The sequence below is a fragment of the Dermacentor albipictus genome, chromosome 9 (genome assembly GCF_038994185.2).
Source record: "Dermacentor albipictus isolate Rhodes 1998 colony chromosome 9, USDA_Dalb.pri_finalv2, whole genome shotgun sequence".
In the NCBI taxonomy this organism is placed as follows: Eukaryota; Metazoa; Arthropoda; class Arachnida; order Ixodida; family Ixodidae; genus Dermacentor; species Dermacentor albipictus.
Genome location: NC_091829.1, coordinates 1249530 through 1277160, shown reverse-complemented (window position 1 = coordinate 1277160; position 27631 = coordinate 1249530). Strand labels below are relative to the sequence as shown.

Here is a 27631-nt window from a genome sequence, read left to right as displayed (position 1 = left end):
AAGCAGAGAGAACGAGGGCGAACAAACGAAAACACCGCAGAAAGCGCCCGGACAACGCCCGAACTGTAGCAGACGACAGGCGCGAGTCCGTGCCCTGACGTCACGCGAGCGGCGCTCGCAGCGCCGCTCGCGTTCGTTCTCGGGGCTAATAGACCGTTTTTTCGTAGGCGCCGCCTATGAGCAGCGCCATACTGGCTTGGGTGAAAGCGGTCTTTTTGCGTCTTCTACGTGGTAAACGGTTCTGAGAGACGTGCTGAAGTGGTTTAAGGCGTCATGGCCGAAATTTCTGCTGGCGTTGAGGTGGACGGAACACGTAGCGCGATGTGTGCGCCCATATTCGTGTCTCCACTTAGCCTCGGAGATGGATTGTGTATTTCTGAATGTTCCAGTCACTAATGTGACCTTATTGCAGTATTATCCTCTATTTCTAAGCTGCGGTTTAGGAGCCATGAAACATTCGCGACGATCCTAACAGCGTGAGCGTGGGTACCGTCCTGCTACGATAGGAGCTGCGATGTTATACTTTGACAAGCGTTCAAACTGTTCGCTGCAGGTTACATTGCGTGACTACTTGGTTCGATGGATGAAGTTTCCGCCACTGAATAAAATAGTTTTGGCTAGTGATAGCAGCATACCTTACAGTCTGAATTACGCTTGTCCAGCAAAGGGACTGTTTACGAACTGCGCGAGCGTCCTAAGCAGCGGTAGGTGCTGGATTACATATATCTTTGTTCTATATGCCGCGTGGTCCGAGCATACCGCATCAGCGGTTATATATTTATAAACGTTGTGCGGCGTGACTATGCGAGGCCCTGTTTTCTCTTGCTTTTTCTAGAAAGAGGATGATAACCGAATTTCTTTTTCGGTTGTGTTCGTTCCGTTCTCTACGACGCACTCACACGCATTACGGAAATTTTGTCCTCAAAAATAGGCATCGCATTCTTTTTATGCGATCCCTCATATATTATGGCTGTATTGTTACGACTTTGCACCGCTGCACCACGATTACGACTTTGTGGTCCCGTAGCGCTCGTCACCCGTTTCGTGACAGAGCGTTGGTAGCGAAGACTCCGAGCCAGGCGTCGATGAGAATAAGAAAAGGGACTTTATACACTATATACAGGTCATTATACAGGACATGAACGGGTCGGCACTGGGGCCGAGATCTCACAGCAAACGCGACTGTTCCCGCACGGCGACGTCCGGCGAAAACGCGTGACACATCTCACCCCAGTCGAGAGCGGCACTGTGCTCCCGGTGGGTCGGCGGATCCGGTTTTTCGGGCGGCGCGTCGCGGCTTTTATAATCCCCGAGGAACCATTGTCACTCAAACGGCCCAATACAAAGTCAGCACTCGGCGGTCGTCCAAGAGGTCCAACCAGCGACCGCGCTGGCCACCCGGTTCAAAGTTCGCGCGCGCGGTGACCTCCATGCAAAAGGAGGTGCGGCGCCGGGCTGTCTGGCACTCGTGTGCACGTCTGAACATGCTGCTCGCCGATGCTTCTCCGCAGAACACCGCTGCCTGACGGCTCAGCATCCTAACTTGTCAAGGGAGAATTTGGGCGCTCGCAGGATAAATTCTGCATCTTGCAGATCCGGAATCCGGGCTGGTGGTAATGGCACAACAGTATGCAGGCCAAAAAGGCAATGCCGAAGCGCACAGCTTACATATGTACCGTGCTGGATCACCAACCGCAGTGATCGCTGTGTTGAGCAGCGCCATCGGCCTCGTGCAGGAAGGCTAGCGTAGACGTATGGTAATTTCAAGCCTACTAGACTCGACATGCGCGAGAACGATGCCGGTGCATCACAAATATTTGATTGCGCCTGCCGCTTAGATGTTTCGTGGTTGCCTTAGGTTGGCCGTGCACGAGCATGCGTTCTTATGCTTTATGTTTTACTCCCTACGCCAAGCGATCAGATATTGGGCAGATTTACCATTTCATGCTGCTAAATCAGAGACACCGGTTTTCTTTGTTGAATTAAAACTGATATAAACAAAATAGTTCACAACACATGCACACACCGCGACTGATAAAATGCGTCACATTTTCGCGCCCCCAAAAGATATTTCCGCCTATTGTAGTTACCGATGCACCGAAAGGCTTCCCTGACGACCTTATATGAACGGACGCGGCGTAAATTTCACAGAGTACGATCTAAAACATCAAGAAATCGTTCCGCAGCAAGCGACAGCAATACTTTCGAGCAGCGCCGCGCCGGATCGCCCAAGCCAGAGAGGAGGAAAGGCTCGCCCGATACGAGCGCGTACCGCGCTACAAGAACGACATTGTAAGACGCAAGATGGGTCTACCGCCGGACCCCGGGGCAACCAGCGACACGCCGGACACGCAGATGCACAAGTGGGGCAAACTTAAGATGACCGACGAACGATGGGGGTGTTACGCAGACAACTTGGCCATCTACAACGTGGCCGAAACATACAAGCTACCGCTAATGCATCGTGAAGACGACGAGGAGACGTACAACAAACTGTATCGCATTTTGGGCGGGGACAATAACCCCAACATTGATTACGGCGTAACGCTACCGTACTTTAACGAACGCTACTGCAAGCACCGAGTGGGCATATCTTACGACGCGGAGGAAATGGAGTGTTGCCGCACCGTCGGCCAATCGATACTGGAAGATCTTGTAATGGGCACGCTGGTGAGGGAAATGTTTGTCGGCATACACGGATTCGACGGATGACTTCCTCTTAGATGATTCACTGTAAGCCGTAACACTAGCATAACCCAAGACTACCACCAGCCATACTACCAGCTGATCCGAGAATAACACACTATTGCTTCGCAATCACCAGGCTTAACCAAGCTAAGCCACGGCCGTTTATTTTTTTCTTTCCCATTACATTTGTTTGTGGTCTGCGTCCTCAAAATTCCGAGGAATAACTCCGATAGACAAGGTAGGAGCAACTTTGGCGGTAGAAGAGTGGTAGGGTATGCGTGGTTCGGAATTTGGTCGCAATCTCCTTTTGCCGTAGCGGCGTCCGACGCTCGACGCCGGATTTTCTGCGACACGTGGCCCTTGTCGCTTTAAGTCTCTACGAAGCAAGGTGATGGAGCTTCTGCAACGCCGCATGCTCGGCTGCGATGTGTCGGTAGCCGTGCTGAGCTCTCGTACCAGCGGGCCGCCGCGGAGAGGGGAGGGCGTCGCCTCGGCATTTCAATTACTACGTCCAGCAAGTTTCGCACCAGCGCTTCCAGAAGCGTCGCTTGCGTAGCGAGCGTAAAGGCTCAACCAGACGTACGCGTTCCAATGCGTCCGCACACGCCGCACTGACTCGACGTCGCGTCGCGCCCGACGGAGGAAGAGGGCGCGCACCCAAACGATGCACGAGTTGCCGCGCGTAGCCGCGCGTCTCGCCGCGGCGGCGCAGTGTTGCTAGCTTGCCATGTTCAAGGCAGTCTAGCCTTCGCTTAACGGACACGTTAAGCATGTGTGTTACATATTGCAAGAAAACACAATAAAAGCGGGGAAGGCGAAGCTAACTTCACCACAGACTTCACGACGCGCGCGTGGAGCCGGAGAGATTGCTCAAACACATCACGCTAGGCATCTCGGAGACGACGAGCGCGCCACCTGTCGCTGTCATGACAAAATGCCGCACCGCCATACGCGGCGCAGCCCAGCCGATGCTGACACCTCCCATTCTAGCCACCCTACCCGGGCTTGCCTGAACGTCGCGCGATGAGTCGTTCCAGAAGTGACGTTGGCTTGCCGTGGTCATGTGAGGTGCGTCATGCTACTGACGCGAGCGGCAGCTTCCGGCGCGGGCGCGGAAAACCTAGCGGTTGTAGGTCTCGACGCCGCCGCGCGCCTAACACGCGAAACAGCCTCCGCGCCTGACGCCGTACGCGCCCAGGCGTGGTGCAGCGCGTGCGGGCGCATTGGAACGCGTACGTCTGGTTGAGCCTTAAGCGCGTGCTTTCTCGCTCCCTCCCATCTCTCCTCCTTGCCAGAATGAGGGCGACCGAGCGGCGTGCTGGCCACGCTCGTTTCGCTAGGGCGCTCTCCCGGACGCGCGGGGCAGTTTCGGGGGATGCACGTACAAAGATGTTTCGTGCTGTTTTGTTTCATCCGCTAGCATAGTGCGACAGTCGCAATCTGTGTCCCGATGATAGGGCAGCCGATCGTCTGGCACTAAACTATGACTGTTTTGCGATGTAGTCCTAACATAGTGCAGCTTTCCGGTAGTAGTGATTGCCCTCTAAAGATAATAAAAAACAAAACGGAAAGAGAAAGAAAAAAATTCGTGCCCCAGTGGGGTTTGTTGATAAGATATCTTCAGAAAAAAAAATTCAGTGCACAAAAAAACAGACAACACAGAAGCACACATGGACAGCGCTCGATAAGGCGTCGCTGAAATTGCGATGTACAAGGAAACGTTTGCAATGGCACATTTGGTGCCCGCGCACTGCTGTTATCCTTCGCCAGAGCCTTGCTGCTCATAGTTGCGGCTACTTTGCAGTAAATGCAAGTGGGTCAATTGATTCTTCACCACGTCTGCATAAGATCGGTCAGCGATATGGAACTTGACGATTGCAGTCCGTGCATTGTGGTTGCTACGCAGTGCAAAGCCTTCAGATAAATCCAATACTGTCGGCTATTGTTAGGTTCCATTGTCAAACATACATATTTTGACCTAGTTGTTTTTATACTAAAGCCGGGACCTTAAATGGCGCTTATGCGACACGGATGTAGGCGTGGACAGTCCGCTAATTTTCAGCTGAGTTTATTTTTTTCGGAAAAAAAGAAAGTGGCACATACCTGAGCCTAATACAAATAACATGCGACCTAGAGGAGCACGACAAGGCAATTCACGCATGCAGCGGCCGCTTTTTTGGTCAAGCTCGCTTCCACTGTTTCCCATCTGTGGAGCGCCCAGAACCGACCAATTAAGCATCGCTGCTCTGGTGTGTGGGCGTTTCAAGAACGCATCGCGTCAACGCCGCCTTCGGAAAGGCGGGCACGAGGCGCCACCTTCTGTCTGTATAGAGCGCCATTCGAGAAGACCCCCCGCGGGAGCCTTCAGCGAGAACGGGTGGTCTGCATTCTTTGAACAGCCAGCAGGCAGTGGGGAAGCGCAGCTGGGGTGGGACGCCAATTGCGCCACCTCGGTGACGGAGGGTTGACCGCGCCACGCTGCGCGCGAACGTGCGGCCCGGCGGCGAGCAGCACGCCGCTCGGCGGCGACTCCCGCACAGTTTCCCGTGACTTCGGCGTGAGTGGCGCACTCGTAGTCACTCCCGGCTAATCGTCGCCGCTGTCGGAACGGCTGCGTTCAGAGCGAGCACGGTCGAGTGGGCCGAGCAGCGCGGCCGAGGGCGCTGCACGCTAGCTAGATGTTAGGGAGTTTTAGAATAGGGGCCCCAAACGTTTTGGGGCCCCAGAGAAATAGCGTCGAAGCCACTGCGCACGCGCGATATGCAAACCGCATTTGGGTTTGGCCCTGTTTGACCAATTTAGCGGGAGCCCAATAGCGGCCCCAAAAGTTTTGCGTCGGCAAACATGGCGGCATCCATCGAAGCGACGGCTCTAACCACGGAGGAAGGAATCTCAGGAGAGGCCCTGACGTCACTGTTTGTGAACCTAAAGTGAAGCCGGAAGTTGGTATTGTTCATGGCGTTGCTCCGCCTATCGGGTCAACTCTCCTATCTTGTTTACATCGCTCGCGAAACCACGCCGCGCTGCGCGCAACCGGGCTGCTCGGACGCGCGTGCTCCGCAACGATACAAAACAATCGTTACCACGTTAGCATGATTCTGCCAAAGAGGGCAAACTTTATCGTGGATATTCCTTCGTCCGTTGCCGTGGCGCGGTACATTGCGTACAGCGTTGCATGCGCGTTCATTTCACGAACGTTAGTTCCTCTTGTCCCACCTGGCCACAGCAACATCCGGTAGAGCATGGTCCAGATAACGCAGTGCAACAAAACACGGAGAACAACGCAAACCTGCCCGTACGGCGCCTTTGCCACGGTACGAAACCTACGGAACAACACATGTGAGCGCACACAATAACAAAGCTGCCATTGTGGCCCGAAAGGCGTGGCCGCTACAGCAAAGAAATAAAAAAATCAGCAAAAGAAAGGATAACCTACTACGTCATTCCCTCCACACTTTTCTCCTATCGCGCGGAGCACCAGACTGGGTTCGATTCGTCGTAACGCGTCAAGTTCGCAAGCCAGGAGAACTGACTGCGGTTATCGCTTTCTCTCAACTAGCGTGTGTTATGAAGATTGATTCATTAGACGCCGCTGAATCCGAATTCGATTGTGGATATTACGGCTCGCATGCCTAACACGGCTAAGCTTGGCCGGTGAAAGCACGTAAAGTTGGTTTGCTCAAAACTAAGCGCAACTAATTGTTTGCTACTTACAGAATAAGCTCTACATTGTAATTAAACGCGAATACACGCAAGCCAAAATTACTATTTCTATCATAAAATGGTATATTTTATTTATTTCTAATCGCTTTTCTTTAACGCTGCAGTGGCGCTGTCAGCGCAAGACGCTATCCGCAAACGCAAATCCCTATTCTAAAACTCTTCACTCCTGCGTGCCCCAACGCTAACTCTCGCAAAGCTCTTTGGGGCCCCAATCTATTGGGGCACATATTCTAAAAGTCCCTAGTAAGGTTCCTCGATGCCCGCCTCTCTGTACAGTACAGTACAGTACAGTACAGTATAGTATAGTACAGTACAGAATACTACAGTAAATTAGTCTGTATTGGGCGGCGGGCTACATCGAGACACCCTATACTGGACATTAGGAAAACACCCGCTGAAGCGGCTTCAGCGGGCGGGCTTCTCTATCGGCAGGGCTGGTACAACGTAAAACTATTCCAATCTGTTTTTATGCCAGGTATGGACGAGGCCTGAGCCACTATGACCTATAACGAATGGCTAATGGCGGATTTGGAGTAAAAACAAATTGGACTGCTTTTACGTTATACCAGAAAGTTGAGCCCTATAGATGCTTTGGAATCGCCCTCGCCTAGCTGTAATGAAAAAATGGCTTTCATAAAAAAAAAACATGCTTGCACAGCGCAAAAAACGAGAACTGAAGCAAGAACACAACGCAGGCGCTGCAGGCCTCGCCTTTTGCACTGCGCAAAGATTTCGATATTGAATCACCAACTCGCCCGAGCTTCCACCTTTTCATAAAAAAAAGTCGTAGTTTCGCCCGAAGGGCGAAGCATCGACAGCGATAGCAAATTAGTAGTGTTGCATCTGGGTCGCAAGCCCCAAGGGTAGCAGCGTTGGCCTGCCGGCCTGGGTCACAGCTGGAAGCATCCGAAGGTCCTGGCAAAGGATGAGTCGACTGCTAACAGAACAACTTGTTTATTATAGCATCGCAAAAGCGCGGCCGGTCAGGTCGACCGAAGTGGAGAGAAGGGAGAGCACGTTACTCGACTGAATAAATCGAAGCTTCTCTTGGCGTCCGGGGGCAGCTGCTTTTATACTCTCGGAGTCGAGGGCAAGAAGGAACGGCTCGGAAGAGGCGCCCGTGACGGCGGCGCACGGACACGTTGTGACAAGAAGTGACGTATCCGCCGGGCCGGCGCCGGTCAGACCTCCTCGCTGCACAGTTGGGGAGCTCCTCTCCCCGGCTGCCGCGCTTTGACAAACATGGTCACCAACACGCGCACGCACGCACGCACGCACGCACGCACACGTGGCATTGAAACATGCCTGGACGCGCTTAGCGTCCAGGGATAGCGCTGAACTGGCCAAAATTTCCGCCGCTGTGAACGAAGGCCCGGCGTCCGTTGCATCCGCGCCGGTTATACTGCACGTCGGAGGCGAAACGTAACAGACCGCCTCGCCGGGAGAAGGAGATCCCGATGGTCAGGGGACTGCATCCGCTGTCCGGAGGGATGTCGCTCGATGATGCTCATAACCGAAGTCGGTCGTCCTTCGGCGTTTCTTGAGCGCAGCGCACAGAGAATACCTCGTTCTCTCGTTCAGGTTCACACAGGACACTGCAAAGTGACTTCGGGAGAGTTGACATTTTTCTTCTCGTTCCCGGCAAGCGTTAGAACTACGCCGAAACTCAACCGCTCAGTCAGCAAGCACGACACAACCCTCACTAAGCCATGCTAGGCTCTTTCCCCTTTAATACTACTGCCTAGTTCCTTACAGTAGTCTAGCAGCACTCAGAACGCGTCCACAAATTGGAAAATTGCACTAGAAAGCAGGTCATGACTTTGAAACACTAAACAAAAGCAATATGTTAAAAATCCTGCCTCAGGAAGAAAAACATCAGTAACAAACAACTTTGAGGCTGATTCCTACGTTAGGGGCCTCGACTTAAGCCATCGGCGTTACCGTTGAGACTACCCTTTTTGTAACGCACCTCAAAGGAATATTGTTGCAAAGCGAGGCTCCAGCGCAGGAGGCGGCCATTTTTGGAAGAGATGGTCTGCAGCCATTGGAGAGGGCAATGATCCGTCTCAATAATAAACCTCGAGCCGGCTAGGTAGCATGACAATTTCTGAACGGCCCACACGAGACACGCACACTCTTTCTCGGTGGTACTGTACGCCTGCTCACGACTGGTCAGCTTACGACTAGCATACAGGACGGGGTGTTCCACTTCTCCATTTTCCCTTTGGCACAGTCCAACGCCCATGCCTCGCTCACTAGCATCGCACTGAACAACGAACCCTTTTGTGTAGTCTGGCGATCGTAGCACAGGCTGGCTTGTTAGGGCGCTCTTTAGGGCGCTAAAAGCTCTTTCCTTTGTCTCGTCCCAGACGACTGTTTGGGGCTCTGTTTTTCTTAGAGCATCCGTCAGGGAAGCCGCGATATCAGAGTACCTGGGGATGTACCTCTGATAGTAGCCGGCGACACCTAAGAACGACCGAATATAGGTCTTCGTGCGCGGTTGCGGGAAGTCTCGCACAGCGGCCACCTTTATTTCAGAGGGGCGGCGACGACCCCGTCCAATCACGGGACCGAGGTAGACCACCTCGGCCTGTGCTAATTGGCACTTGGGAGCCTTGACTGTCAAGCCCGCTTCGCGCAGGCGGGTTAGCACTGCCCGCAAGTGTGCCATATGCTCAGACCAGGATGCGGAGAATATCGCTACGTCGTCTAAATACGGTAAAGCGAATTCTTGCTGTCCCCGCAACACTTTATCCATGACGCTTGAAAAGCAGTATGGCGCGTTCTTCAAACCAACACTCAACATTTTAGGACGGAATGTTCCCATTGGTGAAATGAACGCCGCATACCTACTAGCCTCTTCTGTAAGTGGAACCTGCCAATAACCCCTGACAATATCTAAGGTGGAAATAAACTGAGCGCTACTAACTTTCTCAAGGCGCTCCTCGATGTTAGGGATCGGATAAATTTGATCCTTAGTGATGGAATTAAGCCTGCGGTAGTCGACGCAAGGACGAGGTTCCTTGCCCGGTACCTCAACTAAAATCAAAGGGGAGGTATAATCACTCTCACCCGCGTCAATAACACCGAGCTGTAGCATTTTCTTTACCTCAGCCTCCATAATATCGTGCTGGCGGGGTGACACCCGGTACGCCTTGGATCGTACTGGCTCTGGGGAGGTAAGTTCTATATCATGAGTAAGGACAGAAGTCCTACCAGGCCTCTCAGAGAACTGACCTTCAACCTCTTGTAAGAGCTGGTGTAGTTCGGTTTTCTGCTCAGGCGACAGCGGTGCTTTACTGATTAAGTCACTAATGACTTGATCGGTGTCTTCCCTGTTCGTCACTGAGCCTAGTCCCGGAAGCTCGACCGCAAGCTCTTCGGGAACGTTTACCAGCATACACACCACTGCTTCTCGTTGTCTATAGGGTTTGAGCACATTACAGTGGTAAACTTGCTGTGCTTTCCGTTTTCCTGGCAGACTCACCACGTAGTTCACGTCCGACAGTTTTTGAACAATCCGTGCTGGGCCCTCCCACTGCACGTCGAGTTTGTTTTTTAGCGATGTACGCAATATCATGACCTCATCGCCCACCTCAAAACGATGGGCCCTGGCTGTCCGATCATAACAAACCTTGGCCCTCTGCTGGGCCTTTGCCATTGCTTCACCTGACAACTCCTGTGCCCTTCTTAAGCGTTCGCGGAGCCTAAGGAAGTACTCCACCACGACTGGGTCGTCGCCCCTGCCTTCCCACGATTCTCGAAGCATGCGAAGCGGAGACCGCAGCGAGCGACCGTACACCAGCTCAGCTGGCGAAAACCCCGTAGCCGCATGCGGCGCGGTCCTTACTGCAAACATCACCCCAGGCAGACACAGCTCCCAGTCAGTTTGTTGTTCGAAACACAATGCTGTCAACACGCGCTTCATGACGGAGTGGAGCTTCTCAACGGAATTCGACTGGGGGTGGTACACTGAGCTGTGTAACAGCTTTACCCCGCACCTTTCGAGAAAGGCTGTCGTCAAAGCGCTAGTAAACACTGTGTTCTGATCTGACTGGATTTCCGCAGGAAAACCAACTCGCGCAAATATGGACAGTAGTGCATTGACTATCTCAACTGAGCTGAGTTCTTTAAGCGGCACTGCTTCAGGGAACTTTGTCGCTGGGCAGATCATAGTCAAATTGTGTCTGTACTCCGTAGTTGTTACCGGCAGAGGTCCCACTGTATCAATAACGAGCCGTCTAAAAGGCTCCGTAATGATAGGTACCAACTTCAACGGCGCCCTCGATTTGTCCCCTGGTTTGCCCACCCGCTGACAGGTGTCACATGTCCTCACAAAGTGTTCTGCGTCACGAAAACACCCTGGCCAATAGTACTCTTGCAAGAGACGGTCCTTAGTCTTAGCTCCTAGGTGTCCGGACCACGAACCCCCATGCGACAAGCGCAACAGATCCTGACGGTAGCACTGAGGCACGATCAGCTGATCGAACTCCACTCCCCTGCGGTCTAGATACTTCCGCTACAGGACCCCACTTCTTTCCACAAAACGAGCATTTTTCTTGGCGATACCTTCCTTGACATTGCAGCGCATGTTTTCTAGGCTGCCATCCTTTTTTTGCTCGGCTATCAAAGCCGACCGGCTGACTTTTAGCAACCTATTAAGTCCATCTGACGTACGCGCGATGAGCAAATCTGCAGATAGCTCTTCTAACCTCTCCAGTATCTGGTGCCTTCAACGCTACAGGCTCAATTTTATTCAGTTCGGACGTGCTCTGAATATAAGCTTGCTGCGCCTCCGATCCTTTCTCATTGTTCGACAACGTCGGCCCCGCAACTACCGCCTTTGCAGCGAGCTCCCGAACTCTCGATCTGGTTAAGGCCTGAACGCTAGCCTCACCAAACAAAAGCCCCTTGGAATAGCAGCTTGGGCTTGTTGGTTTTCCACCCTGCTAGTAACAGCGCAAAATGTAGACAAGAGACGAGACAAAAAGACACCACAAGCGCTGACTTTCAACAACGTTTATTCCGAAAGAAACACGGCTTCTTATAAACATTGCCCACACGTGTCGCAGTCACGTGATCGCACATCATGTGAAACAAACACTTCCTTTTTTCTTTTATGCACTCAAGATAGCGGTTGCACGTGCAGAAGCTCAAGTTCTTTTTTTGTCAGTAACAAGGACGGCGTGCTAACCCATTGGTCACGAAGTCTGGTAATCTCGGCTGCCTCAATTATCTTCCGGACCAGCTGGTCATTGTGTTTCTTCAGCACTTCACGGCGTCTAAATTCTGCGGCGCAATATTTTGAGGGGCAATGCCTGATATGTATGCCTAGATTCCTGTTAACCTGCTCGACGCTAAGTTTGTGTTCCTTTAGTCTTTCATTTGTGCATCTAGAAGTTTGCCCTATATACCTTTTTCCACATTTCAGAGGTATTGAATACACCACGGCTTCTGTGCACTCCACAAAACGATTCTGGTGATTAATCGTGCACCCTTCCTGGTTTATCGGCTCTTCAGCATTGACGCGTCGGCAGAGGCTTTTTAGTTTTTTCGGGGCAGTAAGCACTACATTGATTCCAGCGTTGCGCCCAATCTTTTTCAAGCGGTGAGATAAGTTGTGCACGTATGGCAGGGCCACGGTCCGTCGTTTTTCTTTTGGCTTCTCGCTACCTGGCTCGCCATGGGCACGCTCGAGTTTTAGGTTCTTGCTCATTTTTTCCGCAATGGACACGAGAAGGTGCGACGGGTAACCAGCCCTAGTAAGCCGGTCAACCTGCCGACGAAAACTTTGTTCCATTGCGTGGATGCACGATTTTTTGAGCGCATTTGTTAGACAAAGGTTTGCAATTGCTCTCTTCACTAGTTTTGAATGCGCCGATTCGAATGGCAGTGGCGCCTTGTCGCCTCTGGGTTCATAGCAGGCACGTACCCAGGATTTTTTTCGGGGGGGGGGGGGGGGGGGGGGTTCTGCACGAAAAATGCTATACACTTAAGGAAAAACAGACGAGGCAAGGGGCGACAGTCATCTTGCTTATGGGCTTAAGGGTTATTGCAGGGTTTCCTGATGGACGCTCTTTCACATTATTTTATTTCCCACCTTATATAACCCATATCACGTGTATATGGTTCCGGGCATCTGCCAGCGTCGCAGCGAGCCGTAACTCAAGGAAACAATGAAGCAAAGGGATAAGTTAAACGCAATTGGCGTTGTCTCCGGCCGCAGCTCGTTCCATGAGAGTACAGACCAGCTGAGTAACAGCCGCATCCCTCTCCTGGTCCCAGGATCAGCCTAAACAAAGAAGGTTGAACTAACAAAAGCAACAGCTATGCGCGTGACGGTTGAATAGATGGTGACAACTGAACGCATCTCGAGTTAATCGCGCGGGTGCGGAATCTACGAGAAAACTGTCCTTCACATTACAAGAGATGCCGATAACTACCGCCATCTAAAAGGAATGAAAAAGGCAGCATAATGCTGACCGATGAACAGCTGCGAAGTCTCAACATTGATCTGGCAGCGCTTTAGGAATGTGTGAGGAATGGTGGCGTGGGTGGGGAGGGGGGGGGATGCCACTTGATTTCGGGGGGGCCCCCCTCTGGGTACGTGCCTGGTTCATAGGCCCAGCAGACCTTCCCTTTGGAGAGCTCTCCAAAGGGAACGCTCCCCCCGTGGTGCCCTAATTGCGCGCACGACGTCGATCCGCCATCGTCGGCTCACCCTCGCGCGCTTCCACTCGCAGCAGGCGGCCACGATGCGTCACCCTTGCACTCCATGCGCTACGTCAAGGCGACGGCGTAAATGCGCTCGGAGTGCCCGTATATATGCTATGAAGCGCATTTGCAAGCACTTCAATCACACTGTCGAGACTAAAGAAAAATGGGAGTATAAAAAGCTGGATTGGGCTACTTTTCGAATTTTTTGACCCACTATTGCAGAATGCGTGTTTTTGTGATTGCAATTTATAATTACAAATCTACGGGCACTATTGCCAATATCTGCATGCACTATACGCTTTCGGTGTCAGAGTACTCTGCTTCAGAATTCAGCTTAAGACGCTGCCTCAAACAATTGGAGATCAGCGCTCGTGTCGGTTTATTCTGTTTCGTCGTGGTTCAGAAGTGCGCTGGCATATTCCATAACTTCACCAAAATTCACATTGTCCTTTTCCAAACTGCTCCAGATTAAATTTTATCTGCTCCAAATTGCTCCAAAAATGAAATTCAGTCTGCTCCGAAATGCTCCCAAACGCAATTTTACTTGCTCCAAAAATTGCTCCAAAGTGACTCTGGGCAGTCCCACCCGCGGAAGCGTTTCACAGCCCGCTCTGCGTGCATCCTCGAGAGCGCAGTTTAGGCAGAGGGGACCCGCGGGACGGGACGACTGGGCGCGTACGCTGTGCTGCCCCGAAAGGACGAATTCTCTGGCGTTGTTCATTTAGCCGAAACTTCGCCTCCATACAACGCATATGTCTGAAAGCGCGCGTGTATTCAAAGAACGTGGCCTTTCGCTTGCCGTGTCGCACATCAGTGCTCCTCAGTCGACCTGATTCACCTAATTAGTTCAGGCACGAAAGGCTACAAGAATGATCTAGCTGTTTGTTGCTGTTTCATATTGCTGCTAAAGTAATAGTCGTGTTCGTAAAAATTTGTCTGCAGATAAAGTGTACCGTTCGAGACACGCGACATATATGAATCGTCCGTTCACGAATATATCGTTCGAGGTCAACGATCGTCGTGCGAATAAGATAGCGCTATATATTGCGGAACACATTGTTCCTTGATATGAGTATTCCAACTACGTATGCATGTGTATTCATATTATCTTGCTGATGCTGCGCGCCCTGGGTCAATCTCACAAATTTTGCTCTCGGGATGAGAGAAATAAAAACGATGCACGGCGTCACGGCGTGTTCCTTGTTGCTTGGCTGCTCAGTGCGCTTGTCTCGCTGTGCGACAATGTCTGGGGTGCAGATATGAGACCGGGGCGTCCAGAGGATAAGCCTCGTAGATATTCTGGCATCCGTGTCGGTCGCCTGGCAGGCCTCAGCCGTGTCGAGGGCGGCTATCCGAAAGCTGAGCAATCGTGATAGCCGACACAGTCGGTGAAGAACCTCTGTCCCCTCGTTCGAGGGGCAGGTTCCTCGCTGCATTCGCTGATAAAAAAAGAAGCGTTGCTCTCGATGTCGCGCACCCGGTTCTCGTGGCGGTGGTCTGGACATCGATTCGCGTCCCTGCCTCTCCCGCGGTGTCCACGAGTGGACGCGTCGCGCGAGAGCAGCACCCTGTCGTCGCAACGATTCCGGGCCGGCGCACGTGATAGCGCCGCGTGCTGGGCTGCTTGGCGTGGCGGCCGACTTGCAAGGCGAACTAACTTTGTGGTGCGTTTTCTCTGGTGGAAATGACCCGAGCACAATTATGTTAGCCTCATTGACCACAGACAGCAATTTACAAGGGAGGGAAGAGCTCGTGCAGACCGCCAGGACACATTTCTTTTTTTCTTATTCAGGTACATCCCACTTCTATAGTTTATCATTGTTCACAGTCTTCGTCTTTCTAGTCTAATCTAATCTTTCTAATCCCGCTTTCCATTATAGCCCGTTTAGGGTGGCAAACCTGACGCTCGTCCGGTTGAATGCTTCCTGTGTGCGCTGTGTGACCACCGGCTACGTTCCTACGTGAAAACTTGCGCTTAAAACCTGGTTTCAGTTTCGGGAAAGGGTGGAAGGAGAGAGCGCAGTTTGTTCGGGGTCGCGAAAGTGGAAATATCAAATGACTTGCTGGTATACGTGTTACAACCCGAGTGTTGGTTATCGCGAAGCCGAAAGAGCGTGCGAGCAATACTTTCTTTTCTCCTTTATGGCGCACCATGTCTTGCATATTGGCTGTTTTCTAGCCGTGCCGGGCTGCCGCGAGTGCTCTTCTCCATTCACAACTTCTCGCGGCCGCGCAGCTGTTCTCTCGGCGCCTTTTGCTCCCCATGCTAAGCTGTCGGATTACGCCGCAGCGAGCGTGCGCAAAGAGAACGGAAGCAAGCAGAAATTTTCGCCTGCACATTCCTCGAGCGGTTGCAGCCTATACCCCGCCGCGTGTTTGCGTTCCCCGCCGAAGCGACTCCCCGCGGCAGCAGAACGGGGGGCGGTGCACGCCGGATTCTCCCGGAGCCGCGCGACTGTTTCGCCGCCGCTGTTCGGTGCAGCTCGGCAAAGTCTGCATGCGGGCATCTCGAACCGGGCCCGCAAACGCACAGGCCGAATGTCCAGACGGCACTCGTCAGTCGAAGTCGGAAGGCACGCCGGTTGTCTTGCGCATTGCGCCGCGAAGTGACCGTTTGTCACGCGCATAAGAAAGGAAGCGAAATCCGTTTGCTGGCAGAGAATGCGCGCAGTGCTGCTAAATCCGCAATGCGTGGCATTGTCCGAGCATCGCAAGGTCCGACAGCAGCCAAGACGCGAGGCGAGACTAAGCCTGAGCGGCTGCAGCCGATCTGCGACGGCCTCGATCGGACCGGCATCGATCGGCAGGTCGACGGCGGCGCCTCGCGCAGCAGCGCACCGCTTCGGCCGAGCTGCACGCAAGTGCGCGACGCGTGCTGCCGGATTAATTCGGCTCGCGCGCGCGTCTCTTTATCCCCGCGGTGCCCCGGCGGCGCACTGTTTTAAGAGCTCGTGTTCGGGCTCGCTTATTGGCGAGAGGCGCAGAAGCAAGAAAAAGCCAGGGGGACGTTCTCCCTAATCTCGTTGTAATTTACCTGGGAGAGTTTAATTAAAGGGGACGCAGCTGCCTCGGCACTTCTGGCAAGCGTCTGGATTAGCGGGAGGGCCCCGAAAGATCTCTCCTGTCGTGGGCGCTCACCGTTCGCGCTCGCCGAGTTCTGCAGGCCGTGCTAGTTAGCCAAGCGTCCGGGGCGTTCGCTCGGCCCGGACAGATCGCGCAAAGCCTCGCCTCGACGCTCTTCGATGCCCGAGCCTCGTCGTCTGCAGACACGCGTGCTAATTATTCGGCCGCACCAAAGGCGGCGTGTACGGCTGCACGCGCCCCGATGAAGCGGTCCGCGCCCTGCCTGCAGATGATGTGAGCAACGGCACGGGCACAAGGAAACTTTTTCGATGTGTCCGAATGGTAGTACCGGGTTCCGTGAGGATGGAGTCTGCAAGTGTCAAGTTTTACTTACGGCAGTGCAGTGTTCACCACAGGAGACGCTCCAAATGTCCACCACTGGCTTGAGCACAGGACATGTCATATTAATAGGCAAGGTTGCTCGTGTTATCTGAACAATTTGCTGGGTAATGGCTGTCTGTAGCTTCGGCCAGTTTGGGATGACTGTTCTCATACGCCCGTCCTTTGACTAGTGCACGCCACAGACGTTATCAGACGGAACTACCGGTCCGGCGCTATCATATCGCATCTGAAACTGCGATCTTATTTACAATTATTTTCGTACTGCACGGTTACTTTCCGGACACCCTTTATTACTGGCAGGTCTTGTCATAAGGCAGGCGAAAATTACTTGAAAATGAACAGAAAGTGCTCACGGCGAGCGCTCCCTATATGTGGCAGGTGTAGGTTTGCGCTTCGTCTGCTCGGCATACTTGGCAGCACATTTCAGCGAGCGCTGCGTTTGCTTGGGTAAAATGATATTTCCGCACAGCACACTTGCAGACCCCAGCGGCCCGGCCCTTCGATAGGCGGATTGTGCCCGACGCATACGAGCTTGGCTCGCCCTTTCCCTTTGCGCCGCAGCGGCTGCCCGTGTGCAGCACACCCCGTCGCGCGCGCCATCGTTTCGTAGCACGCACCCGCATGCATCGTGCGTCGCGTTCTACAGCAAAGCTGTCTACGGCTGCCGTCCATTGTGCCGATCCCGAAGATAGTGCAGCGCACACAACCCCGTAGATTCCGGGTGGTGGACTCGGGGACCTGTAATGATTGTCACAGCCGGGACCAGGCAGAAGGGTAAGGCCAGAGGTTTTCGAAAAGGCTGTTTACGTTTTCTACGCGATTAATATAACTAGCTGTCTTGTTTGTAACTTTCCTTTATTCAAGGCAAGCCTGCGTGTGTGTGCATGTTTCTGCGTAGATTTCTGTTTGCTGATTGAAGTCTTCTGCACGCCATGGCAAGCTACTGGGGAACGCGTTCCCCTCACGTAGACTTCGCGCGATGCTTTTGCCGATCGCGCGCTTCTTGGAACAGCTGCAGGGTCGTCTCGGGTCCTTACCCGGCTCCCATGATATCCGAGCGCACCGACGACGACTCGCTGACTCGTCGCTGGTAGCGGCGGCGCAAGAGGTGCTCTCCCGGACGGGTTGGTGCTTCTCCAAAAGGATCGTACGATCGGATGTTCGCACCGCCCTCTCTTCGTCGGCGTTCCAAGTGCCCGCGCGTCTAATTTTCTTGGGCCACGGGTCATCCTTTCGTCCCATTACGCGTGCGAAGCATCGCACGCGTAACGCGAAGACGTGGGATCGTTCCCTACCTGCAGCAAGTTGGTTCTTCATCCGCTTTCATTGCCATTAATTTATCATTTCTTTAATTCAATTAGTAAGTACAAGTAATTTTCCCTATGTTGTCCTTGGTGCCTTTGTTTGTTGGCTCTTTTTGTACCCTTTACCCCTTTCCCCAGCACAGGGTAGCCAGCCGGCACTTACACTGGCTAACCTCCCTGTCTTTCCTCCCCTTTGTCTCCTCCTCCTTGTTTGTTGGCTTCTCATGATATGATTAATAAAAATCGGGCCCCTCGGTTAACCAGCTTTCTTCTCGTTTTGCCTGTTAACGCAGTGATATTACAATTTTCTTTTCAAGGATAGCGGTAAGTTGCCGGTCAGGGTTTGGTAATGCTTGCCGTATGCGCTCCAACGCATCCTTATTCTTCTGTAAGTTTACTTCTGACCTAGATAAACGCACTCTTGTATAGATTCGGAGGCTGACTGCCAATCTTACATTCTTGTTCTCTTGTCATGCTATTGAGCATTAATTGTGGTATGCGCACCTTCTCTACGTCCAGCGTCTTTCTTGCGCTTTGCAATAGAGCATTACCTTCGTCTTCTGCATTCATCTTCAACCCTACGCTTACGCTTTTCTGGTTGTGACTCTCAATCATTTGTTGCAACTCGCCGCCAGCGTTACTGAACAGGACGCTGTCATTTGCAAAGCATAGGTTTGTGACATATTCGCCGTTGATCTTTATTCCTAATCCTTCCCGATCTACATACGCACCACGCACGAACGCACGCGTACATACCACGACGGTTCCCTTCCTACTCTCTAGAGGACGGGGTGACTTCCTTGCAGCCGTCTGCTTTGCACTCGATCTCTCTTCACACGGAGCACAAACATTGACGCACCGCACGAGAAGCGAGCGCAAAGCAGAGGGCAGAGGCCAGCCGGTTTCCTGGCGACTCCCGTGCGCGAAGCCAAGCCGCGTCAGCAGCAGGACATGCGGCCCTTGTCTATATCGTCGCATTGGCGGTTGCGAACGATCCAGGAGAGAGCACCTGTTTACGAGCTTCAATGCGAAAAAACACGCGACAACGCGAGTCGTGTGCTTGTTGAAAAGCTTTCAACGATCCGTGAGTGGTTTTTATTGCCCGAGCCGAGCGCATGCAGGGACAGCTTGTGCTACGGAATGAGTGAAACACACGCCGTGTTCGGTACGTCGCGAGACGATTTGACCCGTGAACCCAATCGGCTCCTCGGATGTCTTTGCACAGAGCCACACTCGCGGCGGGTCCCCTCTGCACGCGCTGTGCATGCGCAGCAGCACTGCGCGGCGACCGTTGCGAAGCGCGCCCCGCAGTGCAGGCGTGCCTTGTGTTCTCGTGGTCGTGCCTCCTTGTTAATTAGCCCAATTAAAACCGCGCGCTAGGCTGAATAATAAGTGGCCGCAGAAATGCCCACCAGTGCGGCGATGCCGAGCCGTCGGTCGGTTCCTTCCCGGCGCGTTGCTTTACCGACGGCGGTACGGCGTTCGCATCATAGATAAATCCCGGCCAAAAATACGACGTCGGCTCAAGTCTTCGGCGCTCGGTGGCGGCTCTTCAGCATCAGTTCGCTTTTTGCCCTTGAAGAGAATTAAGTGCCATATATTTGTCAATATTTGTCAATCAAGTGCCATATATTTGACATCTTAGTTGAAATCAAGAAAAAGAAATGGGCATGGGCAGGACATGTAATGAGGAGGGAAGATAACCGATTGTCACTAAGGGTTACGGACTGGATCCCAAGGGAAGGGAAGCGTAGCAGGGGGCGGCAGAAAGTTAGATGGGCGGATGAGATTAAGAAGTTTGCAGGCACGGCATGGCCACAATTAGTACATGACCGGGGTTGTTGGAGAAGTATGGGAGAGGCCTTTGCCCTGCAGTGGGCGTAACCAGGCTGATGATGATGATGATGATGATTTGTCAACAGCTGTGCTCAGTGGCAGGCTAAAGAAAAAAAAAAGACAGTACGCCTGTCCTTCGCCGCCCGCGTTTCAAGAAAGTTGCCTTCCTGGCATTGCCGGCGCGAAGAGGAGCTGCCTCGGTGAGCATTCCAACATTGCGTTTGTGAGGACTAAGACAGCTCACAGCGTTCGCATGTGGATCTGCTCAGAGGAGCGTGGTGCGAACGAAACTAAGCAATTGAGCGATGTGTTTGACGGGCCACTGTATGTCGGCAAACCGAAATTCGGTAGCCACCGCGATTACGAACGCGTAACTGCAGCTAACAACTGATTGACCTATCGTCCTGGCCACCGACTTTGGTTTCTGCGCTGCCAGTTGATGTAATGTATCCTGGTGCCGGCTCTGCGTTCGACGACTCCAGCGATGGGAGCACTGGCCGGCGCTTATACGTAGTTGCAGTGAAGTGCGCAGCGTTCTTTTCAGGTGAAATTCGAATCGCTGACCCTTCCCTCCAACTTAGTGCTCTCCAGACGCATTCATAAAGCCTTACCACTCTCCTTCGCTCGTGCAAGATGGTTGCGTCACGCCGCGTCGCACAGAGCAGTAAGCGCTCGTTCCTCATCTATCACGCGGCCTTCCATCGCCTTCCTTGGGGATTGGCCTAGACAGTACCTTCGCGATCGGCTGTAACCCAAGGTTTGTTGCGAAGTGATTCCTTCCCCATCTAGTGAACATGCAGCTGTCCAATCTTTTTTTTTTTCCTAAAGTGCACCGTCACGTCGGTCAGCGTCGTGCCACGGAGCGCGCCTGCGCAGGAGTTCAGCGCCGGCGCATCCTGGCACAGCGCGTGTCCGACCACGGTGTCCGTCGGCCTATATGGCGAACCGTGCAAAGCGACCATATATTTTCTCACGATATTGCCTGGCGCTGCCGCGCTATGGTATGCATGAGAATGCCGGTATATTGTGACTTCGGATTGGCATCGTTCTCGGAGAGCCAGGCAAGCCCCGTTCCGTCTGTCACAATGATCCATTTTCTACTAAAACAGCACGTAAAAAGCTGTTTGAGCTTTATTACACAAAAACATGTTTGTTTAACTATGAAAACTTGTTGTTTGCGTGTACAATTATATGATGCGTAAAAAGTATCAGCGGGCCGCTAAAGTTGGAGGACAGACGACAAGATTCGCGCTCGCTTTGAAACGGTTCGCCGTCTGTTCTTGCTTTTCTTCGCTTGGTCATGCATTGTAGGTGAGTAAAGATGTAATATGCATGAATGGAAACATTTTATGAAGCTTTTACTTCAAGAACGCGTTATTTGTGTAGCCATATCCGCGTTTTAGACGAAGCCTCTTACAACACCATGGCCAACACAAGCCTCACAGACACATGTACCGTCATTCCCATGACGGCACGGTGCCCCTTAAGAAACTCCCATAGACGGTGGCGTCGGATTTCCCTCTAGGTGTTATGGTGAGAAACTATGAGTACGACCGTCGTCCTTCCTAAATAAATTCAGCCGGCAGTCGATCCCGCTTTTCTTTTTTTTTTTCGCCCTCCCTTTGTTTGCACCGTTTTCTTTTCCCGTGTATGCATACCGGATGGTTCTTCTTCGTAATTTTATTCAATCTCTTTTTCTAGCTCGCATAGGATTTTTTTTTTAATCGCTTGTGGCAGAGCTGTTCCGCTGCTTCAATGGGATCTCTGTTCAAGTTCAAATGGTCAAGATCTGCGAAATTGGCGCTTTTGGGAACCTGTTAAGGAACGCCAATATATTTCGAAGCAAAATTTAAAGATGGGTATCTCAAACGTCGTGCTATCTTACGAGTTCTCCTACGCACACGTGACCTCTCTATTTCCCGACTTCGATGTTGCATTTGCAACCTCTTCTATGAAGCGAATGGTCAACCTTTCTAACATTCCTATTTCTTATGCAGGTAATTTCGGCTTCTTCTAGAAATCTACTTGGCGTCACAAGCGAGTGTTTAAGATATATGTTCAAGCTAAAATGAATAACACTAAAACATGCCGTGTGCCCTTACAACTTATGTCATTAATCGCTTCGACGGCATGTTTTCGTTTTCAGAGCATAACGATTGAACACACGCTTGCTCCTGCGCAAATTGATATCTTTTTTTAGCTATTTACATGTCTGTTTTCAGAGGGCTACTGAAGAACTGAATATCAACAAGGCTGTGTTTACAATTTCTTTTTTTTTTCGGTTCACAGAACACACTCCAAACCGAGGGAGGCTGGCCTACCTCCAGAACTGTCGAGAGCCCAGCCTCCCCTTTTACATGGAATTTACAGCGAACATCGTCTTGCAACCACTTGGAGACAATTTGTGTCCACACTGTACCCTCACAGTAATGGAACCCTCTGGGTCGAAAAGAGGGAGAACGAGTGCCAGCTGCAAGGCATGGCGTTGACCTGCTCGTGGTATGCTAATAAACGGATGAAGAAGCGACATGCAAGCACATTGTAGAACTCCCAGATTTAGGCGTTCTACTCTGATCTCGGAATTCCGGCTTACTGTGATGGCCCCTCACCACGTTTGCCCCTTTTTAAACAGACGAGCGTGGCAATGGGCGCTGACCCAAAACAGCCAAAATTTCAGAGGGAGCCCCTGCGGCGGAGAGGGTCTGTCGTTGTTATTCGCGGGGCCTCGCGACTCGTGTCTTCGAGAATTATTTAAGGCAGCTGTTAGTGTCATCTGTTGCTTACTAGACGATTTTATGTATAGGAAAATTATAAAACCAACGAACGTAATGTCTGGGAGTACTTGTTTTACTCCGTGCCGTAGCAAGACTGACAGGTATTAGTCAGGTATTCTCGTGCACAGCGCGCAAAAAAAAAAAAAAACCACTCTGCACTAATTGAGGCAAATGCAACACCTCGCGCGCTAGAGACCGTCGCCGGAAGTGCGCCGCACAGCAAAAGCGCCCGAGAAAACAAAAAAGTAGGGGGGGGGGGGCGCTGTCACGTGGCGTTACTTCGTCTTCCGCTCCGGTGTAGGAGGGAACGCAGATTAGACGCGGGCAAGTGCAAAGAGTGTCGATATGGGCTCGCCTCCTGAAATGGTGGGCTCGCGGCATTTGAAATATTGCGCTCTCTTCTATGAACGAACTAGTTTGCAAAATTCTTGCGGCAGGAGGCTCTTTAGAGGGTATACGTAGCAGCGTATAACCAAAAATTTCTTTGCGGCGGCCTGGTGCAGGGCCGTAAACCCGAGAGCTGAAACGCACGATGCAGTCGCGTTTGTCCCACCGCGTTCAATTGAGGGAGATGAAAACGTAAATCTCGAAGCGTCGTCATTGGCGCCAGCTTGCCAGGGCAACCACGAGACGGCTCCCACCGGAATCAATTCCGGAATGTGTTTTGTACACCAGCTGCTGTCGCCTCGGTCGAGTAGCCGCCTACTGTACGTGTCGACTGAAAGGAGACACAAAGGGTCGCGGCAAGACGGGCAGCTTGAATTGGTCGGAAGTAGGAGGACACGGACTCGAGTGGTCGCAGTGTCGGCGCGCTCTTGGGAAAGACCTCGCACGAAGAAGCGCGTGTGGGTCAGCGCAGCGAGTGACCGGTACGGCGTCGGCACTATGCGCGTGTTCGCGGTGACCGCTGTGGCCTACCAGATGCTCGGAAGGATTGGTTGTCACTGCTGCGTTGGCTGTCGCTTCCTCGACACGGGCCGTCGCCTGAACGTGCGTCCTTCCCGCGCCGCGTGCGGAGGAAGGAAACAGTGAATTCTCAGTGTGTGCGCTTCTTTCAGACCGAAGCAGGAGTTTTGAGCATGCCTTGTGTCATCCCTCGCAGAGGCGGCCATGAGGAGACGGCTGTGCGCGGGACTGCAGCTGCTCCTGCACCTCTGCGTGGAGGCGTCGTGGGCCAGGAGGGGAGGAGGCGGTGAGTGCACCGGCTACTATGACCATGTACTCGTGTTACGCCACACAATCGTCCCTTGTGTTCGAAATTCATTGTGTTCATGTTTATTGTGTTCGGGATAGCCGTCCGCCGAGTCTCGCGCTGATCCCCCTAATTGGCGGGCGGCACTCGTGAGAAGCCAGCCCAATCCTACCGTGGGTCCCTCGAGTGTCGGCAAAGGTTGAATTATGAAGTCGACGATGCTATAGCTTTTCCGTTGAGCGCATCATTAGGCAGTTTTAGCCGGAATGTCGAGCTGAAACTTTTTTTCCTGCCGGCTCAAGCGAAAACGGTTCCAGTTCAGCCCCGCAGGGAAAAAGTAATGGTGCAGACTGATTTGAACTGGTGTATGTTCGTTTCCATAACCTAAAACAAGATAGAAAACAAAAAAGCTGGGAATGGTTTTCTGCGCGATGATGCTCCTGAGCTGCTGCTTCCATCGCGTTTTCCTGTTGGTAGTGACTACAGTGACGGGGCCCGGTACTTTAACATCCACACTACGGTGACGGGGCCCGTCGCTTTAACAACAACACTACACCGACGGGGCCGTCACTATAAAGATGTCGGTATTGGGGGCGAGGACCATAGAGTTTCCTACAAAATTCTTGTAGCAAACTCTATGGCGAGGACGACCTACGGAGTCGCCATCTGTCGGAAGCGCCTCACATGCGTCGGCGTTAAATAAAGGCTAAATAAACATACTACGCGGCAGCCCTCCTGAACAATGTTGCAAGTACTCTCGAAATGGCAGTATTTTACCTTTAAAATAATCATGTTGGACAAACAGAAAGCACAGAATGGTTTACAAACGATATCTCTTTGCCTACTACGTACAGTAAGCTGGGACACAGCTGCAAGCGGTCGCCGCAATCGATTCCACCGAACCGGTTTGCGTGAAACGTAAGCAATCGCTGAGAAAACTATGTGAAATATGTTCTTATAGTGGGATGGCTGTCTGTGTAACTAAATATAGCATAACAGAATGAAGCTGCAATGCAGCGATCGCACGGGTTCGCGGTGACCGAGCACGTTTTCGCACCGTACCGTGAGCTTTATGCCGCAGCATATGAACATTTGACAGTACGCAAGCAACCATTGTTGCATGGACACTATCGGAGCTGTTCAAAAATAATTTCGTTATAGCTAGGGTCTTCGACTCCTACAGCGACTTGAGATATGTTCCGTCGCGATGATTCAGTCTTAATTTTCTTTTTCTTTTCTTCTAAAGTCTTGGAAGCTTCAATATCATTATTTCTCAAATTTCATCGAACTGCATGTTTATCGGTCTTCTAAGCGAGCAATTACCCGCTGCTTCTTTTTCTTAATTCAGTAGAATATTCATTGTCTGGTGCTACACAAGCAGAAACATGTGCCGTGCCTTTTTTAATGTGTTTTTACCGTTCCCCTTCCATTAGAGTGAACTTTCTTTCTTTATTATAATCATCATAGGTGTTACAGTGCATACGCAAAAGATTGCACATTCATGGACAAGTACCCATTGCGGTCGTTCGATCCGTATGTGTGCAATCGATGTATTCCATTACTACACGGAAGTTGCTGACATCGTGAAATTCACGTGGTGTTGTGGACAGTACTGGAATAAAATACCACGGTCCGTGAAGTGCTTGGCATCCCCATAGGCGCCAGCACCGAGAAGCTCATGCAGCTGGGGGTCCACAACACCTTCGATGAGCTTGGGTCACAGAAGTTAGTCCAGGTTGTCAGGCTCGCTTCCTCGCCTGCGGGGAGGCGGATCCTGGAGGCGCCGGACTTTAACCCGTCAGGGAAAGGCGGTGCGTGCTCGACTGTTGTCGCGGGAGGCCGTCACGGTCTCGCCGTTCCCGCGCAACGTGCACGCGCAACGCAATGTAGGCACACGCCGGGCCCGAGCGGCCGCACTCCTCGGATCCGTCGCCGACGATCTACGATCGGTCGCGTTCGTCGACGTCGCCCATTACGGTTCGTCCGACCGGTTTGCGGCGGCCGTGGTGGATCACAGGGGCAACCTAACGCCGCGTCCGTGCGGGGCAGGTGTCCGGATTGCGGAGATCCATTCTGCACTTTAGAACACATGCTCTGGCGGTGTCCCTCGTTACGGGACCACGGTCATCTCACCACGGAAGAAGAGTGGGAGGAGGCGGTCAGGCACGGCCTGCCCGTCCCAACGTCGGAACGGCTCGCGGCGGCCCCCTACCTCTTAAGGGGTTTCGGAGTCGCTCCTTAGGACCTTAATAAAGTTCACTGCCTGCCGTGAAGTGCTCGAAGTTGTTTGCATAGAATGTTTGAAAGAAGTGCGGCCATTGACGTCGCTACAGTGTTGACGTAAAGTGCCGGTCCCGTCTGTGGTTAAGGAGACGGGCCCCGTCACAGCAGGGCTGAGGTTAAAGCGCCGGGCCCCGTCACTGTAGTGAATATGTTAAAGTGCCGGGCCCCGTCACTGTAGTGCATATGCTAAAGTACCGGGCCCCGTCACTGTAGTACAGATGTTAAAGTGCCGGGCCCCGTCACTGTAGTCACTGCCTTTCCGGTAAGCTGCTAGCGATTAAAAAAAAAAAGAAGAGCACAATAAGACGAGCCTACCGGAAAACAAGAGGTATACACACATCTGTATTTACACTGGAAGGTTCAAATTTCTTTGTGACTGGCAGTGAAGCCTGGAATCAGGAGGAGCACTGCGTTGATCGGACGCTGAGCGTTGTATACCACTCGAATTCTAGGGTCGCGGCTTGGGCTAGTGGTTTCATGGCGCGATAGTAAGGGGACGGCGCAAGATTGGCGGAACACAGGACGAAGAAAGGATGAACGCTCGGCGCTGTGTTCATCCTTTGGGCGTCTTCTGTTCCGTCAATTTTGCGCCGTCCCCGTAGTTTCGCGCTCGATTTCACGACGCGAAATTAGGCACACGCTCCAATTACGGCGCTCGTGATATGCGAAATGTGGCTCGCGATTGTCATTCACCTCCAACCGCGTACGGTGCTTGCTTGACAAGTCACGTGAACAGGCTCAACTGTATACACGCACAGCACGGACTCGCGCGTGGAAAGGTGCGCCCTTCGTCGTCTGCCTCGCAGTGAAGACGGTGGCCTCTGCGACTCACGCTGAACACGACTGCCGCACCCAAAGTGTAGAGCATTGTAGCTGCGCCCTGTGCGTTGCCGTTCGTAACACATCGGGATGTTGAAACTGATAAAGCTTCATTTCTCCTTATTTGCTTCTTACTCTGGAAAAGCGAGTAAGTGCGCAGGGAATACAGAACACATATATGTGCTTTTACCTTGTCCCTCGTTCTACGCACACTTTCTTATTTCTTCTTTTAAGTCAGCATCATCATCAGCCTGGCTACGCCCACTGCAGCGCAAAGGCCTCTCCCATACTTCTACTACCACCCCGGTAATATGCTAATTGTGAATTGTGCCCATGTTGTCCCTGCAAGCTTCTTAATCTCATCCGCCCACCTAACTTTCTGAGGCCCCTGATACGCTTCCCTTCCCTTGGAATCCAGTCCGTAACCCTTAATGACCATCGGTTATCTTCCCTCCTCATTACATGTCCTGCCCATGCCCATTTCTTTTTCTTGATTTCAACTAAGATGTCATTAACTCGCGTTTGTTCCCTCACCCAATCTGCTCTTTTCTTATCCCTTAACGTTACACCCATCATTCTTCTTTCCATAGCTCGTTGCGTCGGCCTCAATTCATGTAGAACCCTTTTCGTAAGCCTCCAAGTTTCAGCCCCGTAGGTGAGTACTGGTAAGATACAGCTGTTATACACTTTTCTATTCAGGGATAATGGCAACCTGCTGTTCGTGATCTGATAATGCCTGCCAAGCGCACCCCAGCCCATTCTTAATCTTCTGATTATTTCAGTCTCATGATCCGGATCCGCGGTCACTACCTGCCCTAAGTAGATGTATC

At 52.2% G+C, this 27631-nt stretch overlaps 1 protein-coding gene across 6 annotated transcripts in view; it reads left to right on the top strand.

Moving 5' to 3' along the window:
- Positions 1-27631, top strand: part of LOC135909202 (latrophilin Cirl-like) — a 471476-nt gene that overhangs the window by 122971 nt on the left and 320874 nt on the right. For 4 of the 6 annotated variants that reach the window (XM_065441053.2, XM_065441055.2, XM_065441054.2 and 1 more), the window contains exon 2: positions 23610-23699. In XM_065441053.2, coding sequence (XP_065297125.1) covers positions 23618-23699 — 82 coding nt within the window. In that variant the 5' untranslated portion in view covers positions 23610-23617. Of the gene's footprint in view, positions 1-17190; positions 17368-23609; positions 23700-27631 lie in introns of those variants that run through there. The other 2 variants (XM_065441050.2, XM_065441051.2) reach the window with 2 other exon arrangements.